Source organism: Poecilia formosa, unplaced genomic scaffold, assembly GCF_000485575.1.
Source record: "Poecilia formosa unplaced genomic scaffold, Poecilia_formosa-5.1.2 Scaffold47, whole genome shotgun sequence".
NCBI lineage: Eukaryota > Metazoa > Chordata > Actinopteri > Cyprinodontiformes > Poeciliidae > Poecilia > Poecilia formosa.
In genome coordinates, this window is record NW_006799986.1 from 1110692 (window position 1) to 1132555 (window position 21864).

At 41.7% G+C, this 21864-nt stretch overlaps 2 protein-coding genes across 8 annotated transcripts in view; one reads left to right on the forward strand and one right to left on the reverse strand.

Moving 5' to 3' along the window:
• The window catches only part of LOC107836263 (collagen alpha-1(XVIII) chain-like), a 49196-nt gene extending 43645 nt beyond the window's left edge, over positions 1 to 5551 (reverse strand). Inside the window, exons 1-4 of the mRNA XM_016671575.1 lie at positions 5531 to 5551; positions 5288 to 5377; positions 2640 to 2839; positions 2480 to 2553 (exon numbers count right to left, since the gene is read on the reverse strand). Coding sequence (XP_016527061.1) covers positions 2480 to 2553; positions 2640 to 2839; positions 5288 to 5377; positions 5531 to 5551 — 385 coding nt within the window. The remainder of the gene's footprint in view (positions 1 to 2479; positions 2554 to 2639; positions 2840 to 5287; positions 5378 to 5530) is intronic.
• The window catches only part of LOC103138157 (obscurin-like), a 44924-nt gene continuing 28169 nt past the window's right edge, over positions 5110 to 21864 (forward strand). For 5 of the 7 annotated variants that reach the window (XM_016671620.1, XM_016671623.1, XM_016671622.1 and 2 more), the window contains exons 1-15: positions 5110 to 5387; positions 8466 to 9568; positions 11745 to 12014; positions 12855 to 13115; positions 13204 to 13515; positions 13593 to 13859; positions 14695 to 14970; positions 15349 to 15624; positions 15867 to 16142; positions 16446 to 16721; positions 17003 to 17269; positions 17405 to 17668; positions 17763 to 17837; positions 18476 to 19510; positions 19948 to 20232. In XM_016671620.1, coding sequence (XP_016527106.1) covers positions 8554 to 9568; positions 11745 to 12014; positions 12855 to 13115; positions 13204 to 13515; positions 13593 to 13859; positions 14695 to 14970; positions 15349 to 15624; positions 15867 to 16142; positions 16446 to 16721; positions 17003 to 17269; positions 17405 to 17668; positions 17763 to 17837; positions 18476 to 19510; positions 19948 to 20232 — 5155 coding nt within the window. In that variant the 5' untranslated portion in view covers positions 5110 to 5387; positions 8466 to 8553. The remainder of the gene's footprint in view (positions 5388 to 8465; positions 9569 to 11744; positions 12015 to 12854; positions 13116 to 13203; positions 13516 to 13592; positions 13860 to 14694; positions 14971 to 15348; positions 15625 to 15866; positions 16143 to 16445; positions 16722 to 17002; positions 17270 to 17404; positions 17669 to 17762; positions 17838 to 18475; positions 19511 to 19947; positions 20233 to 21864) is intronic. The other 2 variants (XM_016671621.1, XM_016671626.1) reach the window with 2 other exon arrangements.

The following is a 21864-nucleotide window of genomic DNA, read 5'->3' on the forward strand; positions in this document are numbered from 1 at the left end:
CCTCAGCAGGTTTAGGCTTAAAAACAACCACATAATTAGCTGGTGGTATTGCTAAAGAACGTGAGCGAGTTAACTGTCGATATCCAAAATTTCAACACTAATCTCTAAATCAATTCAAGTGAAAGTTCATCAGAGTTCAGTGAATTTCTGCTTTAGAACTTGTCTGGAAAGATTTAAGGGAAGCTAAATGCGCTCAACATTTTCAAAGTTAGTGAAAATGCTAACGTGTGATATCAACACGGTGTTTAACTGACGCTAACAATGAAGAACATGAGAGCATAAACAGTCAAAATTTCACCGCAGAAGTAAAACTTTATTGAAGAGCTAAGCTAAGCTAAAAAATTAGCTCCACTAGGCCCATTCAAAATGTATCGTTTTGAATGGGCCCAGGCAGAGTCCTGACTTAAACCTGATTGATAATCTGTAAAGGATTAAGGTGATGGAAGAGTAAGTAGTCAAACATCTGGGTGGAAACCTGGTTAGCTCGCAGCTAACTGGACTAACTGCAGAAATCCTTCATGTTTTTCAGGGGTGTTTAAATGACATATTAGGAGAGACATTTAGTGACGTAGCAACATGGGGGCTAAGCTGGAACCAATTTAGAGCCGCCTGGAGCACCAAACAGCGCTGCCGTCATGTTGGTCTAAAGACGGATCCGAAGAGCTAAAGAGACAGATTCATGTAAATTCACTATTTCCACCTTCAGATGACCGTCCACCATCATGTCTGTGTGAGATCTGGGTGGTCAGTCATCAGATCTGCACCTAAACTGGACATTTAATGTTCCTCCCACCCAGAAACGCAGGCTTACAGCCACAATAAGCCCACTGTCAGTCTGCAAACATCTACTTAGCTTCAATCTAATTAACTCTCTAAACGGCGGCAGCTGACACAATACGACAAAACAAACGCTCGATGGGACTTGAGACACTTCCAGGGAGGAAGATTAGGCGTAAGCAGGTTTAATGACTAGAAAATCCAGGAATTAAACATCACAAGGTTCACTGGGTGAACAGAACTGGTGCAGGAAATCAGACTTTATCCCTGACCAGATGGGGTGGCTTTTTTCTTCCCTAACTACACATTTTGTGAAGGATTTGCAGCTTCAGGCTCTATTAGAACAATGCAAACTTTTTAAAACTCAAGTTTTCATCCATGATTAGCAGATAAAGTCCAGCAGAGTTTCCCTCTTTTTCTGTTTTGTTTTCCAACGTCCGTCCCGCTGGCCCAGAAAGGAGAGGACAGCAGGCCGTTAAAAGGGACGGTTGGGGTCCGTCGCAGCCGCTCCCCTCCCCCGGCGGCGTCCCGCTGGGCGCATGTCAAAGATCACATGACAATAGGGATTCCTGACCCAGCTTAGCAATGGGAAACACTGAGTCAGAGCTGCTGGTCTTCCTGTGGACCGATTCTCCACCCGATCCCAACAAACCGCAGGGTAACACTCCACATTTTCCGGTTGAAAGAGGTGAAGAAGATTCAAAGCATGCAGCTTTAATGTGGTTTCCACAACAAATCATCGTCTGGACCCTTAAGTCATCAGGAGCTGCATTTCCATCAACCATAAAATTGACATTTAGGAAAATAAACATGCCAATTTTCTTTTAAAAAAAACAAACAAAAAAAAAAACTTTGTTTTCCTATAAAAAGTTTTGGCACTAAGATAAGGCTTTTTCGGTCATATTGAAATTGATTTAATTCGCAAAACTGCAATGGAAACAGTTTTATCATATCACATAATCAACAACCGCCTGTTACTACAGCGGAAACGACAAAGAAGACGACAGGAAGTGGTAGGAAGATGATGGCGCAGAATGATTTTTTAATGGTGAACAAAGTATTATTGTGTGATTTTAACTGCATTTACTAGTTAATGGAAACACCTCAACAGTAAAATTGTGTTTTTTCAACATTAGCGGAACATTGTCACAGTTTTGTGCACATTTGCAACAAAAACAAATTAACAAATGATATTACATGATATCGACTGTTTTATGTACGTTGTAAGAAAGATGCAGGTATTGGCGCAGTATTGACAAAGTTTTGCGCTCTTTTGTAAGGGAAACGCGGGAAGAGCCAACCGAATACTAAACGTCATCCTCTCCGTTTCCACTCGCCATCATCTGTTACAAAAACATTTCCTAAGATGGATTTCCAGCGTTCAGGATGAAAGATTCAGAACAGCAAGAAAGACAAAATGCCAAACATGGTTTCAAATGAGGACAGAAAAAAAATCTACCAAACATTGAAGCTTAGATTTGAGTAAAATCTGGTCAATAATCATATTTTACCGTTAAAGTCTGAGGCAGATGCAGGATGTTGGGGGGAAAGTTGCAAAAACTAAGAAGAAAATCCTGCAAACTTTTAAACGCTTAAACTGATTGTTTGCATTTAGTTTTAAACTGTTTAGCGCAAATGAGCGAGTCTATCTGCCTGTGCAGGTTCGCGGTGGAAACGCGGCAGCAGCCGCAGGTTTTCCTACCTGACCACTGCGACGCAGCCGGGAGGATGAGGAGCAGGACGCAGCGGAGGAAGAGCTGCAGCCGAGAGCAACACCTGCGGACAAAACGCGTTCACAGATTTTCAGGTTTTACTCTGACACAAAGTGAGCGAAAGTTTCAGAAATGAAATGAACCCCGCACCTCATCTTCATCTTCTGTCTGTGTGCGGGACGGTGCGGGGCGCTACATGGACCCTTCCAGGGGAGGGAGAGGAAAAGGCGGAGAGGAGAGAGTCTGGGTCCGGGGCTCCGCTGCTGCGCCGCCGGAACAGCTGATGATGAGGAGGAGGAGGAGGAGGTGGAGGAGGATCTGACCTGCACATCAGGGACTTCCCCCGGGTCCTAAAGGAAACAGGTTGAACTCTGAAAACCTCCCAATAAATAAATAATAAAGAAAACTAAATAAATTGATATATAACAAGAAATAAATTTATTATATTACTGATTAATCAACAATAATATTATTGCTTCTACTACTATAATAAAAAGTATTATAGTTAAAATAATGTTTTATTTATACAACAATGATTTTTTTTTTTCCGGTATTAAAATGTAAAAAAAAAATAAATGCTACTTTTACCACTGCTACCACAAAATATCAACAAGAAATTATAAATTTATATGATTTATCCATTAATATAGATTATTACTTAAATTAATAACAAAAAAGTAATAAATGTAGTTCTAAATTATAATAACGTTGTTAAAAATAATATTAATCACAAATAGGAAAAAGTACTACTAACACTACTCTGACTAAAAATAATAATAATTAAGGATAATTATAGCAAAACGTTATTAAAAATAGTATATATTTGGATATAGTAGCAATACTGTCATTAATTATTCTGTTGGGTTGGATTCATCCTGGGCAGAGCAACAGGCTGGAACAAAAACAAAAAGTCATAATTATCATAAGTACACATAATGTTAATATTTCTGTATTTTATTTAGTTTGGGAGCTTTTACTGTTGTACGTATTCTAACTCATTATACCAAGAATAATAAATATATATATTTGTTTAACACAGGTTTTCATGTTAGATTTGGTAGTTTTAGTATTTATAATTGTATTAAATTCATAAATCAGAACAATTTTAAATGGGATGTTGCACTTACAGAAGATGGCCAGCAGAGGGCGGAGTTGCTCTCCTTTCTACAGAGATTTAATTTGATTCTCCGTCTAAACAGGATTTTCTGCTTTCTTTCTACATGTTTGTTATATCTGATCGGTTTTCCTGCAGAAGCAGCCAATTAATTAATAATATTGATTTATCCAGCAGAACCCAGAACCACAGACAGGCTGAGACTCCCTGCTGACCCTGGACAGATTGGTTTGGGACTGTTGGTGTAATTAGGTATGAAAGTGATTTTATTTGGTTTGTCTGAGGACAGAAGCAGAAAAAAAACTGAAAACTTTCAAAATAAAATCATAGAGGAGTGTAAATTAATAACCTCTGATCCAGTATTTGTATTTCTATTTATCAGGAGGAAAAAACTGAAAATTTATTTTGGTTTGTTGAGATTTTAGGCCTTTAGGTCGTTCTGTTCTGATGCAGTTCTGGGATGCAGATCTGCATCAAGCAGTTCTGCATCAGCTTCTCGGCAGATAAATGGGTTTTCAGTAAGTTTTGTCCTCTGCTGATTGACAGCGCTAAGCTCCGCCTCCTGGCTCTGATTGGTTGTTTTTGGTGCATTTCTTCAGACAGCTATAGCAGCTCAGGAATGAGGGGAGACGATATATATATAGATATATATATATATATATATATATATATATATATATATATATATATATATGGCGAACCAACCGGACATTGTGGTGGTAGACAAAGAACAGAGGAAAGCCGTTGTGGTGGATGTAGCAATACCAAGTGACCACAACATCAGGAAAAAGGAGCATGAGAAACTGGAGAAATACCAGGGCCTCAGAGAGGAACTGGAGAAGGCCTGGAAGGTGAAGACCACAGTGGTGCCTGTGGTCATCGGGGCCCTCGGGGCAGTCACCCCCAAACTGGAGCAGTGGCTCAAACAGATCCCAGGAACAACATCAGACATCTCAGTCCAGAAATGTGCAGTTCTAGGCACAGCCAAGATACTGCGCAGAACCCTCAAGCTCCCAGGCCTCTGGTAGAGGACCCGAGCTCGGAGGATGAAAGAGACCACCCACGGAGGGTGAGAGGGGAATTTTTTATTATTTTATATATATATATATTTATTTTTATTTTTTACAGATTATCTGTCTTTTTTATACTCTAACTACATGGTGACAGTTCAACAAATCTGTAAAAACGCTTAATAAAAGTTACCAACTGCAGCTTTAAATGATTGAATGTTGTGAGTTAGAGCCGCATGACTTGGTCGTATAATTTTTCTGTTTTTACTTCAAATAAATTGATAAAATAATTAACTGCAATTTATTTACCTGTCAGTCAGGCTTTCTTAAAGTGATTTCTTGAGTTTACCGGATTACTTTTTCACATTGGGCCAGGTTGGCTGGAAATGCTACTTAAGCTATCTTTAGCCCCTGCTGGCAACTGAGTGGAAGTGCCTGACTGATCCGCTCTGCTGTCATCAAGGCACCCAGTATTTTTAGGGGGCTGCAGCAGCTGCAAAAGCATTTAGCAGCACTCCACGAACAATGACAGCTGCCAGAACGTACACAGGAACTGAAGCGCTGTTCTGAACTCGCTGCTTTTTGGGTTCGTTTTGCAGCTTTCAGCTCCTGCTGCCGGACAGAAAGCTGAGGATGTGACCGCGTTGTGTCATGTGTGTGAATTTAAAGTGGACTTGGGACACGGCTCGGCCCTCAGGACACGCTGCCCTGACTCGGACCACGGCGGCAGGCTCGGAATGCGTGTTGATGGCCGTTCCCGGCGACTGAAGCGAGGTAGGCAGGAGAGGGCAAAGGTCATTCCAATTAAATAAGATAAGTAAACACAGGGGTTAATCTCATCTCTTTAAGTTTCCACAGGGAATATTAAATACACTTAAACTGCAACATCCTAACTGTGGGAATGAAATATCTCTCACGGTCACTTTATCCTGAGTCATCTAGACTAAATATTTCCAAAAATGATTAAAAAACAATCCCTCCCATTGAAATTATCATCTTATTGATCAGCAGTTGATTCCGTGTTCATTATGTTTACAGCTAGTTTTACATTTTAAAACCAGCATTAGAGTCTAAATCAGGAGAAGAGCAGGGGGAGGTCATTATTTCGACATGTTTGGAGGCGTTCATGTGAACATGCAGTGTCGTAGTACGGGATGTTTTCTGGCACTGCAGAGTGTGCGTACTCAGGATGGAGCCAGAACTTGAAACGTTGCCATCCATCCGAGAGCAAAGCAGCTAATTACTCGCCCTGAATGGTCTGGAATAACAGTAAGACTTCAGATTTCAGAAGGTCTTGATGATGTAATTTAGAAATATTTCACTTACCAATTTTCAAAATACTCATATAAAAGTTATACATATGAAAGTAACCCAACAACCGATTGCTATAGCTAAGTTATTGTTATTAAATATTCCAATAAAATCTATAATCACAATCAACAATCCTGCCTACAGACATCTAGCAACAGTAATTGCATTGTTTTGTCAACTTTGTAGCAATTCCTCATTCTGGGCTTGCATGTGGTGACAGTGGAAAGGAAAACTACCTTTCAACAGAACGAGTGGCCATCTAAAAATTTAGCTGTGCTAACCCTAAAGCAATAATCATCAGCATTAGTTCTGCTAATGCTAAAGTGCTAACTTCAACTCAGATTATATCTACTCTAAAAATACTACAACTGTCAAGCACCAGTTTAATTTTGACATTATAATTTAAATGTTCTATAAAACTCTTAGATATTGTGTTCATGTTTACATCTTTACAGTTTTTTATTTTGTTCCTGTAAGTTTCTTGCTTGAAATAAAGTTATTGGGGGGAAAAAAGAGAAGAAATTAAACTGTAATGCTAAGGGTTAGCGTTAGCATTACAGAGTTCAGGAAACAACAAATTATTTATTCCCCTGCAGATGTCGGCTTAAAGTCGCCTCATAATTTCACCAACATCCTGATTGGAAGTGACCAGTGGTGAGGACCACTAGCTAAAACGTTAACTGTGCTAACCCTACAGCACAAATCAGAAACTTTAGCTCTGCTAATGCTAAAGCGCTACACCAACACGGTAGTTTGTGGAAGCTAATGCTAAGGCGCTAACTGCCATTCAGATCACATCTGCCCTTTACAGACTACAAACCTCGAGCACCAACTTAGTTTTGACATAAAAAATAGAGAACATGAGGAGAGGAAACAGTCCTGACCACTTCAAAATAAGAGCATGAACATAAACAGTGAACTACTTGACAGTTTCGTAACTTTAACACATGTGAAACTTTATTCAACTGAAAATGTACAAAGCAGCTAAGTAAATTTGCGCTTTACGGTTTAGGAGAAGCTAACTGTGCTACATTTTTTCAAAGTTAGCAAAAGCACTAAACAAAATATTAGCTGTGCTATTAGCGCATTAGCAGATTAGCGACGTGTGCCTATCGCTCATTATTGGAGACTAATTTTATCCACTTAGATATTCTGGAGTGGATATCTTGACCCAAAGATTGGGTCCCCAGTTCTGTCCTGTGGGACAGGAACCACAACTTATTGTTCTGGTAAAAACTTTTAGGTATTCGTTCTGGGATTTAGCTTCTGTGTGAGCCCGCATGTTTCTGGCTGTCTTTGTGACACCCGACACACACTCCCTCACAGGTCTTTATTTAGCGCTCACTATATTAAGAGCTTTCCCACTGAAATACAGCACCAGCTGTACTGGCTGTGTGTTGTGGCTGCTTTTGCAAGCGGGCGTGGGCCGTTCCTCCTCCGACTGCTGGGCTGTGTTTTTCTCCCACGCAGAGAGATCTAATTCAATTAACCCTAATATTCATGCCATCCGTTTGTGCTGAATCACATGCAGTTAGAGAGGGCGAAGGGAACCGTCAGGATGACAGAAGGTGCTCTTGGCATTTTAACTCATTTCCCCTTGGATAACATTATCTCATGGAATACTGAACTCATGTTTTCAGGTTTTAATATTCTGGTATTGGAGCTTCTTTACATAAAATGTCAGAGAATGCATTCATCTTTAACAGAACAACCAAAACTCATTATATACACAGCAGCCAGTTCTAGCAGTTTCAGTATTTTTCAGACTTATGCAATTCATGTGTAATATGAGCAGTTTGGGACCTAAAACCGACCCTTGGGGAACACCACAACTTATTTCCATATTGTAGCTGATTTTGTGTTCACCCATTTGTAGAAATTGTTAATTTTTTCTTTAAGCGACTCCTTACCCAGTTCAGTCCAACTCCTCTGATGCCATAATCTTCCAATTTTGGGAAAAATATTCGGTGATCTATGATATCAAATGTTTTACGTCCATAAATATTCCTGCTACATATTTTTTTATCGTTTGCAGCTTTTGAAATTTCTTCAACCAATTCCCCAGCAGGCTGAGCTCAAATCACGGCAGTGACGTATGACACGGCTTTTGGGACAGATACTACCGTTTTTGTGACAGGTGCCACAACTTTTTGTGACATATAACACAGCTTTTTTACCAGGCACCACAACGTCCATGTGCAACGACTTGTGTGGCACCTTTCACTCCTTGAGTGGCAGCTGGTGCTACCTGACATTCAAGCTGCCACTAGGTGGCCATAGTGTGCCAAAACTGTCACTGAAACATGGCATATGACACCAAATCAGGGCGGCTGTATGTGTATATGTATATGTATTCTTGTTTTTTTCAAGAGTTTTTAAACATTCTTGCAATTTATTTGTTCAAAATAAAATTATTCATATTCTGCATTCAATCTTATACAAAAGCCATGGATTTGCCACTGCCAGGATTTGAGATTTATGTCAATAATAATGCCAAAGATCTATTTTTGGTTAAAGTAATCTAATGTTTTTTTTCTTTAGAAACGTATCGAGCAGAACTTGGATGGACTCGGTTCACTGAAAAGTCACAACTCTCCTGAACGACTTGAGGGACGCTGTCAGAGAAGAAATGGATGTCTTTGGTGGCGCACCACGTTTCCTAGCCTACCCAAGACCTGTAGTGGTCCAAAGTGGGACTGATGCAGTTCTTAAGTGTCAGATTGGCGGTGATCCACGACCTGCTGTCATCTGGGAGCGAAACAACGAAAAGATTGACCCCCAAGGACGATATAGGGTCTTTGAAGATGGCAATGTTTACAACCTTATCATTACAGCTGTTACTATTGAGGACAGTGGGCAATACATTTGCAAAGCTAAGAACAGCATTGGGGAAACGTACGCGGCTGCCACGCTAAAGGTAGAAGGCGAGGCACAAGAGATGGAGCTCAGAGAGGAAAACAAGCCACGGTTCCTCATCAAGCCTCTTTCCACGCGTGTCGGCCGTGGGGAAGATGCCGTCTTCTCCTGCAAGCTTTGGGGAAACCCGCGACCAGAAGTCGTCTGGGAAAAGGACGGTAGAAAACTCAACGAAATATTTGAGAGCACGCATTTCAGCGTGGGCTACCAGGATGGAGGATGGTTTCAGCTCAAGATCTTTAAGACTCGCGCTCCGGACGGTGGGGTGTACACATGCAAAGCTCGGAATGAGTTCGGGGAGGCGTTAGCAGGAGCCGTGTTGCTCGTTGATGCCGGCCCTGGACACGAAGAGGAAGGAAACCGTAACGGCTACACTAACGGCCACTGGAAAGTTCATCAGGGAAAACAAAGGACTGGCAGACAAGTGCCAACCCGACTAAAGGATGACGCCATGACAAAGTCCACAAAAGTGAAAATGTTTGCTGTGACTGAGGGCAAACATGCCAAATTCCGCTGCTTTGTGACTGGAAAACCCAAACCAGAAATAATCTGGAGGAAGGATGGTAGACTCATCCTGTCCGGAAGGCGATACTTGTTATATGAAGACAGAGAAGGATACTTCACGCTCAAAGTTCTGTACTGCAAGCAAAAGGACAATGGAGTTTATGTCTGTGCTGCATCAAACACCGCAGGGCAAACCCTCAGCGCTGTGCATCTCGCCGTCAAGGGTAGGTCAATGCTTTTTTCAGAGATTTCCTTTGCATTGTTGATTAAGAGTGGGACAGCCAGGGATGTCTTCTGCAGCAAGGAATGGGGCTGAGTGGGGCGTGATGCATCTCAGATTTCTGTCCATTTGATTCTGGGATGATGTAAGTAGGATATAAGGGTACACTGAGGTCATTTACTGGGATAAAGCCAAGGAGAGAAGGAAAAACGAGGATTTAAGACCTCTGACCAAGGCTTGTTGATGATGTACTTCACAGAAAAACAGGTACTAAAATGAAATTATTCCATTACTGCCTTTAAAACTTAATTAATATAAACACGCCACGTTCAGTCATATTATCATAAAGTCTGCAAACTTACTGGCTTGCTGAATGGCTATGGATTGGTCCATGTGAGGGAGTCTTTTAGAGTGGGTATTATGTTTCTCACATCGCCCGAGAAACTCTAAGGTCACCACAGTATCAGTTTGACATAGTAAATATAACATTTGAGACCAGACTCTTTGTCTGTACTTGCAGCTAGTTAGAATATGAAAGGCAACTAAATATATTTGCAACTGGTTTTAACAAAATATCCGTAAGGCAAAGCGTCGATAAGGCAACGAAGAGCTTTGCACACAGATGGCTAAATAAAGCCCACATTCTGTTGTTTACAACTGTCTGGTACCGTCTCCTGGTGTCGGTTGCAAGCACTTTATTCCCTATCTAACACCTCTGAGTGTTTACAACCCTCCCATTCCTCAACAAAATAAGTTCCTTGTCTTTTGATTTCTCGTTTGCTTAACTGGAATCTGTCGTAAAACATATTTGAATTTATAGTGTCACTACAAGAACATAGCTGTGGGTCAAATTATCCTGAGTACACTCTGACGAGAACAGCGAAGCACTAAGTGTCCGGTGATAATGTAACAATTTTCTTTAGCTGCGCAGACCAGCGATTGATATGTAAATGATTTATTTTGCGAGGAGCTGAAACATCCAGAACAGGCAGTAAAGCGCCTGAGAGGTGGCGTTGCTGCTGCAATGTGTCAGAGACATTTGCTGGAGTGACAGTCAGGCAAAACACAGAGTGAAGGTCAGCAGACACAGGGGATCCCTCATGGAGCTGTCACACAGCATGACCAGCACTCCATGGAGTTTGATTGGGGTTTTATTTTGGGTTTATACGAGTGGAGGGGTCACATGATGCAACAACCTGGCATGCTGACACAGAAACGTCCAAGTGGCTTGACTGAAACACTTTGGCATCCAACAGGAATGGTTAAATTTGGACGTAAATCGCTGTTCATTGCCAGCTGCCAGGTCTGAGACTAACCAGGGATAACTAGTCGCATTACCAGGCACATTAGTTAGCATAAACATTTCATTTTATCTCATCAAACTTACATTAGCTGATACTTGTAGCTTTATTGAGCTGAAGTTTACTGGTTGCAACACAATTAGCATCAGGCTTCTGTTGGTAGGCTGGACAATAAAACAATAATATCTGTCATGAAAATACATCTGACAGGAGAAAAAAGTGGTTTGTGTCCAGAGATTTGTTTGTGGGGTCTGCAGAGATTTTAGCAGGCGTGTCACTCCGACAAATTTTGCTGGATGATAAATTGTCCCAGAAGTTGTTGTTGTTGTTTTGAGACCATTTTTGGATGACATGATGGTATCATGATGCAATCACATTCTCAAAGATCAATAAACTTTAAATTATAACAAATATTCAGCACTCTCACTGGAAGGCATTTAAAATCAAATAAATAAACAAAGCAACAGAAACACAAATAAAAATAATTATAAAGTCTCTGTAAAGACATTTATCCTTCACAGAAAAGGCTAGTTGATACCAAAACACCAGACTGAAGACTTTATCATCCAGTTTCTGGCAGAAAGAGAGAGAAAAATAAAATGATAAATCATGGAAATTACTGAGATCGCTTCAATTAATCATGCGATTAATTGACTTATAGCAACAGACCTGCATGTCAGTCCTGATGGTCACCAAGAGTTGGTCGGCTGGCACTGCCGATCAACTATTGATGACCTATCAATCACTACCAGAGCAGGCGCGGGAGTTGAAACTGTATTAAGACTTACTGTTGTCCTTCTCTAAACTGTATAATATATTTTATCTTGCATACATTTGTAACTATAACTACTAATATCCATTTATGACCTTTGACTGCAGAGCCACCGGTCCGGTTTAAGCAGCCTCTCTATGATCTTGAAGTTTGGGAACGGGATTTAGCTGTTCTGGAGTGCGAAGTTCCAGAAGATTCAGTTCCCATCAAGTGGTATCTGGAGGACAGACGACTGCAGCCGGGGGCCAAATATGGAATGGAGGAGTGGGGAACAAAACGGAGGCTGACGATTCGGGACATTGGCGTTGATGACGATGGGATTTACCTCTGTGAGATGCCTGATGGGGGCAGAAGCATCGCCGAGGTAGCTGTAAAAGGTAATTACATTTCATTTATTCATTTTAAATTACTTACATCATATAGAAATGTAGTGTTGTTTACACTCTGCATGATACAATATCTCATCTTGGCAATTACAGGATTTGCGTAGCTGAACAGCTTTTTCTCAAGCGTTCAGTGGACATAAAGTTATTATCTCTTTATGTCAAAGTGGAGTTATGATGCATACAGAAATGATCCAAGTGCTTTAAAAAACATCCAGCTGTTTTCTGGCAGCAAGTTATTTGTTTTGTGTTGCCTGGAAAACAAGCCATTTGACAAACTTCCCAAATTTAACATGACATATGAGCAGGCACAAGCCCTCACCCAGAGCCCAAGCAGAGCTAGTCATCTGGTTTTACCGTCGTACAATGGCTGCTGGAAAGATGTGCGGTTGTACAATTACGCATCTATTTGAAATAATTTTTTTGTTTATAAAATGCAAGAGTAAATGTTGAGACGCATAAAAGTGACAGAAGCCCAAAAAACAGCTCATTCTGAAAGGACCTAAAATGGACAGAACTGGTGAAATATCATCATCTGCCAATGCCTTCACCTTTTGGCACCCAAATCTTTAGTAGAATATTCCAGAATCTGATTAGTTTTAAGCTCCACAGAGGATTTACAGTTCAGTTGTTTATGCCACCAAAGCAGATTTACATAAATCCAAAGAAATCAGACTAGAAAGCAACACCTGGAATATTTATTATCTGAAATGTTTTGCTCTTCTGTGGGAATGCCAAGGATCTCTGGAGAGTATCACTGTGCAGAGGGATACCTTCGTGTCCCTTCCTCAATCCCACATGGTTGGTTGTTTGATAAAACTTATTTTCTTCCAGGTACAATTTTGCGAAAGCTTCCAAGGAAAGTGGATGTCTTGGAAGGTGAAAATGCCGCCTTTTGTGTTGAAGTGGAGAAAGAAGAGATGGACATACATTGGTACAAAGATGGCATCGAGCTGCGCGAAACGCATCAGACCATCCTGAAGTCCTTTGGTCGAACTCACATCCTGGTTTTTGTCAACACGATGCCCCAAGACTCTGGCCTTGTGACCTTCCTCGTTGGTCGGTCCAAGACTTCATCTCAGTTAAGGGTGAAAGGTTTGTTCCAGTTCTTACCGCACTGAGCTCTGAAAAGCCCAACATTTACAGCTTTAAGGTTTATAAAACCTCACTGTTTTGTTTCTAGCGGCCCGACATTGTCCTCCAAGTTGTCCAGTAGGAGTTCAGATCAACACGGAGCGTGCGAACGCCGCTCTCCTCTCATGGGTTCCTGCCCCAGATTCACGGAAGAACCCTCCGTCTGGTTATGTGCTTGAGCGACAGGAAGTAGGCACCGGTTCGCAGGAGTGGCTGCAGTGCCTGACCACTGACTCTGCAACCTCAGTGGAGATCCTGGGTGACAGTGTCCCATGTGAAGCAGATTATCGCTTTCGCATTTGTAGTGTAAATAAGTACGGAAAAAGCAACAACGTTGAGTTCCCCAGAACTGTTCATTTAGGTAATCCAGCTACAATAACCAACCCTTTTATCACTGATTGTTAAAAAGTGTTTTAATAAAGTCATTTTTGTTTGTAGTTCCTGTCGCCAGGATTCAAGCTCCTCTACAGGACGCCTTGGTGCCAGAGGGACAAGATGCTCTTTTCACCATCGAACTTTCTGCTTCGGTGATTGGTACCTGGTTCTTAAATGGTACTCAGCTTCAAGACGATGAGCGTTATTCCCTCCGCCGGTCAAGGACACACCAGTCTCTTCGTATCCGAGGAGTACGCGACACAGACAACGGAGCGGAGATTACATTCATTGCCTACGGCATCCGAGATTCTGCAGCTCTGTACATTCAAGGTATGCATAGTTTATTTTATAACTTTATAGCATTTAAGAGCATGCTAAGACTCCATAGGTGCCTAAAGATAACCTGGAAATGGTAGTTAAGGAATGATTGAAAGAACAGGCATGATGGGTATTTGGGAAAATACAAAAAAGGTTAAATTTAAGTGACAGTAAAGTCAAAGAGTGAGATTCAAGGGACGGTATATATTTCTCTGAGTCAAACCAACCTGTTCCCCTCCTGGCCTGTGGGGGCGCTGCACCAAGAACCACTGAAGGAAACGACACAAAAACCTATGAAGACACTGAGAGCAACTTCCTTCGAAATGTAAACAAAAATGAAGTGGCATCAGATTTCAGGGGTCGTAGGATTCTTCTTTTGTCTTTTACAAAAGACCATGAACCATTTCTCCCGCTAACGCTAGGCTAGTGGTTATATTTACCCAGAATGCCGTGCGCTGTAGTCCACACCCTGCTTTGGAGCGGTCTTCAGTCTGTTTGGTGTTGATTCATGAATTCAAACCGCACCAGAGTTCACTTCAGCAGAACTGAAACCGAGGTTTGTAGGCAGACCAGAGTTTGGTTTGTTGGTTGCCATCAGAGTTCGATTAGCATTCACACCTCTCCAAACGAACCAAACTTTCTAGGCAAACAAACTACAATTTGATTAAAGCGGACTAAACAGGACTGGTGTGAATGCACCAGTGGAAACCATGATTTATGTGAACAACAATAGGAAGAGCGTTTTAGAGGCTTTCAGAACTGGAACAATCTAAGAACAAAGAGGAAATGAATTAATTTACATGTAAACAGTTGGTAATAACAGAAATGTCTTTCCTACAATCTACAGCTCCACTTGTGAAATTTTCACCTCTGTCTGAAATGGATCGAAACAAGTTTGTGGAAGTTGGCAACCCCATCGTGCTCTACTGTGAGCTCTCTGATCCTGCTGCTCCGGTGCACTGGTACAAGAACGGCGTCGAGTTGCAAACTGTGGAAGGTCTTCATGTTCAGTCCGAGGGAACAATGAGACGGATTGTCATCCAGTCTGCAGACTTCTCGCATTCAGGAGTCTACTGCTGTGATGCCATTGACGATGTAATCAGGTTCAACGTGGAAGTCGAGGGTAAGAGGCTGTAGTTTCTGTTGAGGTCGCTTTTTTAAAATCAACATTTTTGTGTCATTTGTATAATCTATTGTTTCTTTCTAATGTACTCTTATATAATATAGGGACGCCTTGCATGTTATGGTTTACTTTCGGAAATCACAAACACCCGCACAACGCTGGAGGGCAAAAAGACGATTCGTTTACTTGCTTTCCGATTAATTAATTGAAGCCTGGAGATGTAGGTATTATTAATTTGCTACTACTCATCGTTAGCTAGCGGTGTTTTGCCCTCCGGCAGGGAGATTGGGGTGGGATCTTGTGTAAGAAGTTTATAGAAACAAGATATTCTTTTCTAAAGTTTCCACAACCTAACCGATTATCTCTCGATCTCCACAGCCCCGCCTGTGAGGTTTTCCGCAATTCCAGATGCTGAACGGAGCAAAAGCATCCAAGCAGGCGGGCCGTTTGTTTTACAGTGTGAGCTCTCAGATCCCTCTGCCCAAGTGTACTGGTACAAAGATGGATCAAAGCTCCACCCTCAAACCGGAGTCGATGTCAAAGCCGAAGGCTTATCGAGGAAACTGGTCGTCCATTCAGCAGAAGTCGCTCACTCCGGCTTGTACTGCTGCAAGACAAAGGGCGACGCCGTCACCTTCAGTGTGGAGATCACAGGTGATTTCTTTCTCCTCAACATGAGAAACATTAACAAGCTCCTTTTCAGCAAAGCCACTAACTCTTATGATACTGTTGTGTGTTGTCTGATGTTTTGCTCTTCTTGCCATTGAATGTGCAGCAACATTTTTATCCTTCAGCCTGTTAGCAGTTAAGCTGTCTGGAATAGATTATAAATAATACTCTAAATGGCTAACATGAGGTTTACTGAAGGTTGTCATGAATTTTAAACATATCTGTAGCTCCACCTATGAAGTTCTCAGCTATTCCTGAGGATATGAAGATCAAGTTGATCGAAGCTGGCAGCCCTATAGTTCTCCAGTGTGTGGTGTCGGATCCCGAGGCCCAGGTTTGCTGGTTCAAGGAAGAAATGAAGCTAATTTCCAGCTCTGGATTAGAAATCCATTCAGTGGGCAACACAAGAACCTTAGTTATTCAGTTGGCAGAGGTGTCCCACTCTGGTTTATACAGATGCGCCACTGACGATGATACCGTGGAGTTTCAAGTGGAGATCAAAGGTGACTTTTCACTTCCTTTCTTAAGTGTTGATATCGTAACCACCACCTCCTCTCTCAAGGTGCCACTAACTATCCCTGCTTAAGAACTATGTGGTTTGATGGCTGCTTCATTCGCACAACCGAACAGAAATGTTAACGACTGTTTATTGTCACTTGCTGTGTAACTGCTGTGGCTTTCTCTCAACTCAAAGTCTCCAAAGCTCTTTTTATCTTCTGCTCAGTAGCTGTCTGTTTGAAAGGTGTGTTTCCACCTTTCAAACAGACAAGTGGGTTTATTTAGTTGTCCTGAATTCCCAATGATAGCTCTACCTGTGGCATACTCTACTATCTTTGAAGCTGAGAGAGGCGGGTCCCTTGAGGTGAGCGACCCTTTGAAGGTGGAATGTGAGGTTGCAGCCTCCACTGTCCCGGTCTGCTGGAGTAAAGATGGTAAAAAGCTCGACCCGCAAAAGGGTTGGGGTATACAAAGTACCGGCTCACCGCCGGGACCCGTTATCCCACCCCCTGAGCTCTTGCCCTCAGGGCAATACTGCTGCCAAACCACTGAGGCCACTGTCCACGTCTCTGTGGATGAAAAAGGTGATTTTTTTTACAGTTGTTTCACTATTACGGCAAATCCTAAAGCTTCATAGACTCTAGATATGACTAACATTTCTATGCATTTCTGTACCTGTTTATGTGATGCAGTGTGTAAAGGTGTGTGTCCGAAAGGTGTTGTAAAATAATCTCTACTTACAGAATGAAGATTTGTGTTTAGTATGTAAAAGCAATGCTGTTTTTCATTGAGTTTGAGATTTGACAGATTCCTCCAGGGCTCAGCCTTTCTTCAGTCCAGTTACATTTTGAATCACTATCTTTAGCTCCAACATTGCCGCCCTGCCGGGAGGCTGGAGGGTTGCAGACACTCGAACCAACCCGTCCAACTGAACCAGTCGGTGAAAGCTCAGACCCTGCAAGCCAGGTGTCGTGGCCGAGAGATTCACAATCCTATTCAAGCACACAATTTGGTTTTGAAACGGGAGACATCAAGGAGACCCTTGTTATTGAACCAACTCATCCTTCAAACTCTGGAGCATACTATTGTGCAACAGCAGATGATGTGGCCAAATTAATAGTAGTAAACAAAGGTGATTTTTCTCATTTGCAAATGTCATATATATGCATATATAGTTCCAATTCTCTGTGTGCATCTTTGAAAGACTATCGTTAGGTAGAAATAAGGACAGTATGCACTGAACTTATTCCCTAATGATTGTTTGTAGTGTCCCCTCCAACATATGTACTTGACCCCGACGAGAAGACCAGGTCAACCGAAGACCAATATCCAATTGTTCAGCAATTTGAGATTTCAGATCCCATTGCTAAAGCTTGCTGGTACAAAGACGGCACCCAGATTTATCCTAAAAAAGAACCCGGCACCGAAGAGCACAGCCAGATCTTGGCCCTTGTGTCCCAACACTTGTCTGATGATGGCGGGTTCGGCTGTGACGCGTCTGACGGCGTGCCGTTAAGAGCGGACATGAAAGGTGGTGTCTCTGCACATTTAAGACTCAAGAATTTAGTTACATGCGTGAAGCTTTCACCCACCTCATTGTTTTCTCTTTGGCTTTGTCCGAACAGCAGAGCAGTGTCACTCGCGTGACCAGGTTGGTGAGGTAGCTGATGCATCAGCCCAAAACTCTGTGGAAGTCAAAGGTGATTTGAGCTTTTAAAATCAGTCATCCATGTTAACCCAGCCCATAAATGCCACTAACCGTAGTGGTTATTTCACTGTTAGCCCAGTCATGTGAGCCATCTGTAAATCTTTTTTCCTTTAGAAAACAGCTTTTATCACACTTTCATCCTTGATGTTTGGTCATTTTACTGATACTTTGGGCTCTTAATCAAAGACATGTTTTTTGTGTAGCTGCTTTTCCTACTAATCTCTGTGTTGTGTTTGTCACTTCATTCTTCATTTTAACAGTCATCTTTGCTTACAACTTGCAACTCTTAAAGTCCATCTTTTGTCCTATTCATCTCAAGATCCTGTCATTCACATTGCTGCCCTGAACCTCTGCCTGTTGCAATGACAACGAAGTCTTTTCCTAAGAGAACTAAATAAGTCCCTTTTTATGTTTAAAGGGATTAGTATTGATGGCATGACAGGAGGCATTGTAAGGGAGACATGTTGTTTACTTTAAGACCAATCCTGGTCGATCTTCTTGATTGTCTTTGCAATGGATTATCCCATAACTTCATGCTAACCCCCACTGCTGTAAAATATGTTGTGAGAAGAAATAATGAGAACGCCAACAACTGAAAACCTTTCTCTGTGTACACCACAATGCTTATAGCTACATCGCCAAGGCTCTCTTCCGACCAAGAAAGGAACATGTCTGCGGAAGAGGCTTACTCTGACCAAGATACCCAGACGTCCCCACAATGCAATTCTGGCACCTTCACTGGAAATGGGGGAGATGAAGTTCACGTTGAGTATACACCAACCCCTCAGCCAATATATGGATCCACATCTCACTGCAGTACCACGAAATCCCACTTTAGGCCAATACAATCTGAATTTAACTTGGAGGATCCTGTCCCGTCAATGCAGATAAACCACTTTGAAGAGAAAATAACCAGTCAACTAAAGCCAGGTAGCCTCCATAAGACTATAAAAACCTTGACGGGGAGAGCATCAAACACCATACAGGCTTCAACAGACCAACCTGACAAGTTTTGTGCAGCCTTAGAAACTGGTCCTCATCAGCAGGAGGAATGGTTTGAGCTCTTAAAAGGTTCAACTGTTACACCAGAGGAGGGCTCAAAATCCACACAGACAACTACTGTCCAGTCAGACAGAGACTCCGGGTCCATACAAATACCAGCTGCTCTTCCTGAAAAGCTCCTAGATTGCCCGCTGTCTGGGAACGTCCTCTGTTTGAGGCCAAACGACTGTTTAAGGACATCAACTCACCGGCCAGAGGAGCTTAACCTAGCCAAACAGTCATCAGTTGCATTATCAGAGGATTTGTTTCCTTCAGGTTTGTGTCCAAATAATGAGGCAGAAGTTTTCCAATCTGAACATCTTACGTCAAATACATATGTCAAGTTGGACGAATTTAATTACACCGGACAGACTGCATCCAACCTTCCAGAGTTGCTATGTCTGTCAAATAAGGACAAAACTGTCCAACAAACTCATCATCAGAACCTGGAGCCCGTAGAGGACCAAATGGACCAGTCAAACCACCGTGGAGAAAGTTCTACCGTTTGCTTTCCAGACTTTTATGACACCAAGAAGACATCCCAGTCAGAGAGGAATTATCTGTCAAGAACACATGACAGTCACTGGAGTGACAATGTCACTGCTAATAAGGTGGCTGTTGAAGGTGATTTCAATGGTTAGCATTAAGCAAACAATAGATGGACACAATGTTGACATTGTGTAAGCCCAAGATTGCTTTGTTGCAATCTTTGACATTTTGAAAACTTTGCATTTACTCACCTGACTTTGTCTATACTAAAACTTTAGTAGTTAAAGTTAAATTGAGCTTGGGTGATTTAGAGGAAATTATTATAGAAACAAAGAAAAGAATAAACATTTAAGTTATAAAACCTAACTCTAAGTGGCTAGCTAAAGTCTAACCAAAGAACCGTTCTGTTTCAATGACTAATATCAATGAACATATCTTTGAATTTTCTTTAATGTCAGAATATTTTTGGCACGACTAATCTTTGAACCTTTGCTCTTGATATATTTTAAATATCAAGATACTTTGTTATAGTCATTAATAGTGATGACACTCTCTCTTGATGTTACCTCAAGCATCCCCAACTCTGCCAGTGAGAATCAAAGCTCTTCAAGAGGCTGAGAGGAACAAGGCTGTTGCAGCTGGTGAACCCATTGAGCTACGATGTGAGATATCAGACCCCAGTGCTGCAGTAACTTGGGTTAAAGATGGAGTAAATCTGTCTGAAGAATCTGGGCAGAACCTGCTCACAGAGGGCGCCGTCAGAACGCTGGCGGTCCAATCAGCGATGCCGTCTCATGCAGGAATTTACATCTGCAAAACATCACATGATGCAGTGCAGTTTTATGTGGATGTGAAAGGTGATCACTCATTTATTATGCAAATTTGAACGAGAAAACATAAAAATTGTTCTTAATTTGTTCCTGTTCGCATTGATTATCTGTAAAGTTATACAAATTTTGCACAACCAAGCTTTGTTCAGTCTGGATAAAACACACCAACCTATAACAGAACCAGATAAATTGTTTAGCAGTGACTATTAAAAAGAAACACAGTGGACCCCTGCTTATTTACGGTTCAGTATTTGGCAACGTAATTCCATTTGCAGAGATTTCCTGTGGTGCGTATCTTAAAGGTTTGGAAGAAAATACAGCTTTGGAAGCTGAAATACCTCGACACAAAGCTGGTTGGCGCTATCGGCTGGTGATTGCAAAGCAGCCAGTCGAAGAGTCGCATTCAATTTCCTTCGCATTGACTGGCTAAACCCACAAGAACAAAGATAAGGAAGATCGTGGACAGTAGCTTCTGCAGTAGCGCCAAGATGGCTTCCATTACCTGTATTATCACATTTTAACATGTATTTGGTGGTTGAAGTATTAAAATAGGCAAATACAAGCACTTTTAGAGGTGCTCAAGTATTCAGTGGGAACACTTGAGGGGGGTGGGTTGTAGTTCCTTACCACGGCGAATATTTGGGATCCACTGGCTTAAAACTTTCCCTAAATCACTGTTCTTGACTTTTACGAGCTTGTTTTCTGCGTACTACAGTGTTTCTCAGTTCTGGTCCTCAGGAAACACTTCCCTGCATGTTTCAGATGTGTCTTTTTGCAACAACACCTGATTCAAAAAACTGCATGACCTCCTCTGCATCCCATCATGTGCTGCAGATGATGGGATGCAGCACATGATGCTGCATCCCAGGGATGAAGCCTGTTGATCAACCACTGACTGAAGTCAGAAGGGAAAGACCTAAAACATGCAGGGCAGAGATCCTGGAGGACCAGAATGGAGAATCATGTGCCCAACAAAAAGGTCACAAATATGAATTAAAAGGATTTCCAGGTGTACATCATAATTTACATTACATATCAGTAAAAACAGCTGAACGGTTTAGTGAACGTTTGATGATAATGTAGTTCATTAGGTAATATCATGTGATTATCAAAGGACTAATCAGAAAATTGCCTGACAGTTTCCTCAGGGTAACACATGGATCCATTCATTGTTTTGGATCCATTCATTGTTTTGTATTTGTTTTCAAGTATTTGTTCTAATTCAGAGCCAGAATACAAAGATCTCAAGGAGAGACAATCGTGTAAAACACCACTTGTGACACAAAAACACACATTTCTGTCACTTTTTAAACAAACTTTTACTCCCAAATTATTGGCTGTGTCCTTCCAAATCATAAAGTCTGAATTCAGTTCAGCATGTATCTAATCTAATGTCAAACACATTAGCATGACTGGGAGGAATTGCCTCACTGATCAAAGTCTGAGCAGTGGGTTGTTTTAGGACTTCAGAGGTGAGCATTGGTCCACGGGGTGACGGTTGGCCAATCTTAGAGATAACAATCAAAGTTTGCATCAGTTTAATGCTTGAAAAAGAGCTGCTTATCCTGCACACCAAAAAGACTCACCTAACGGCCCTGGGACATCTGATTGGGATGCCTTTCAGGTGCCTGATTGGAGGTTTTCTGGTCACGCTGGTAG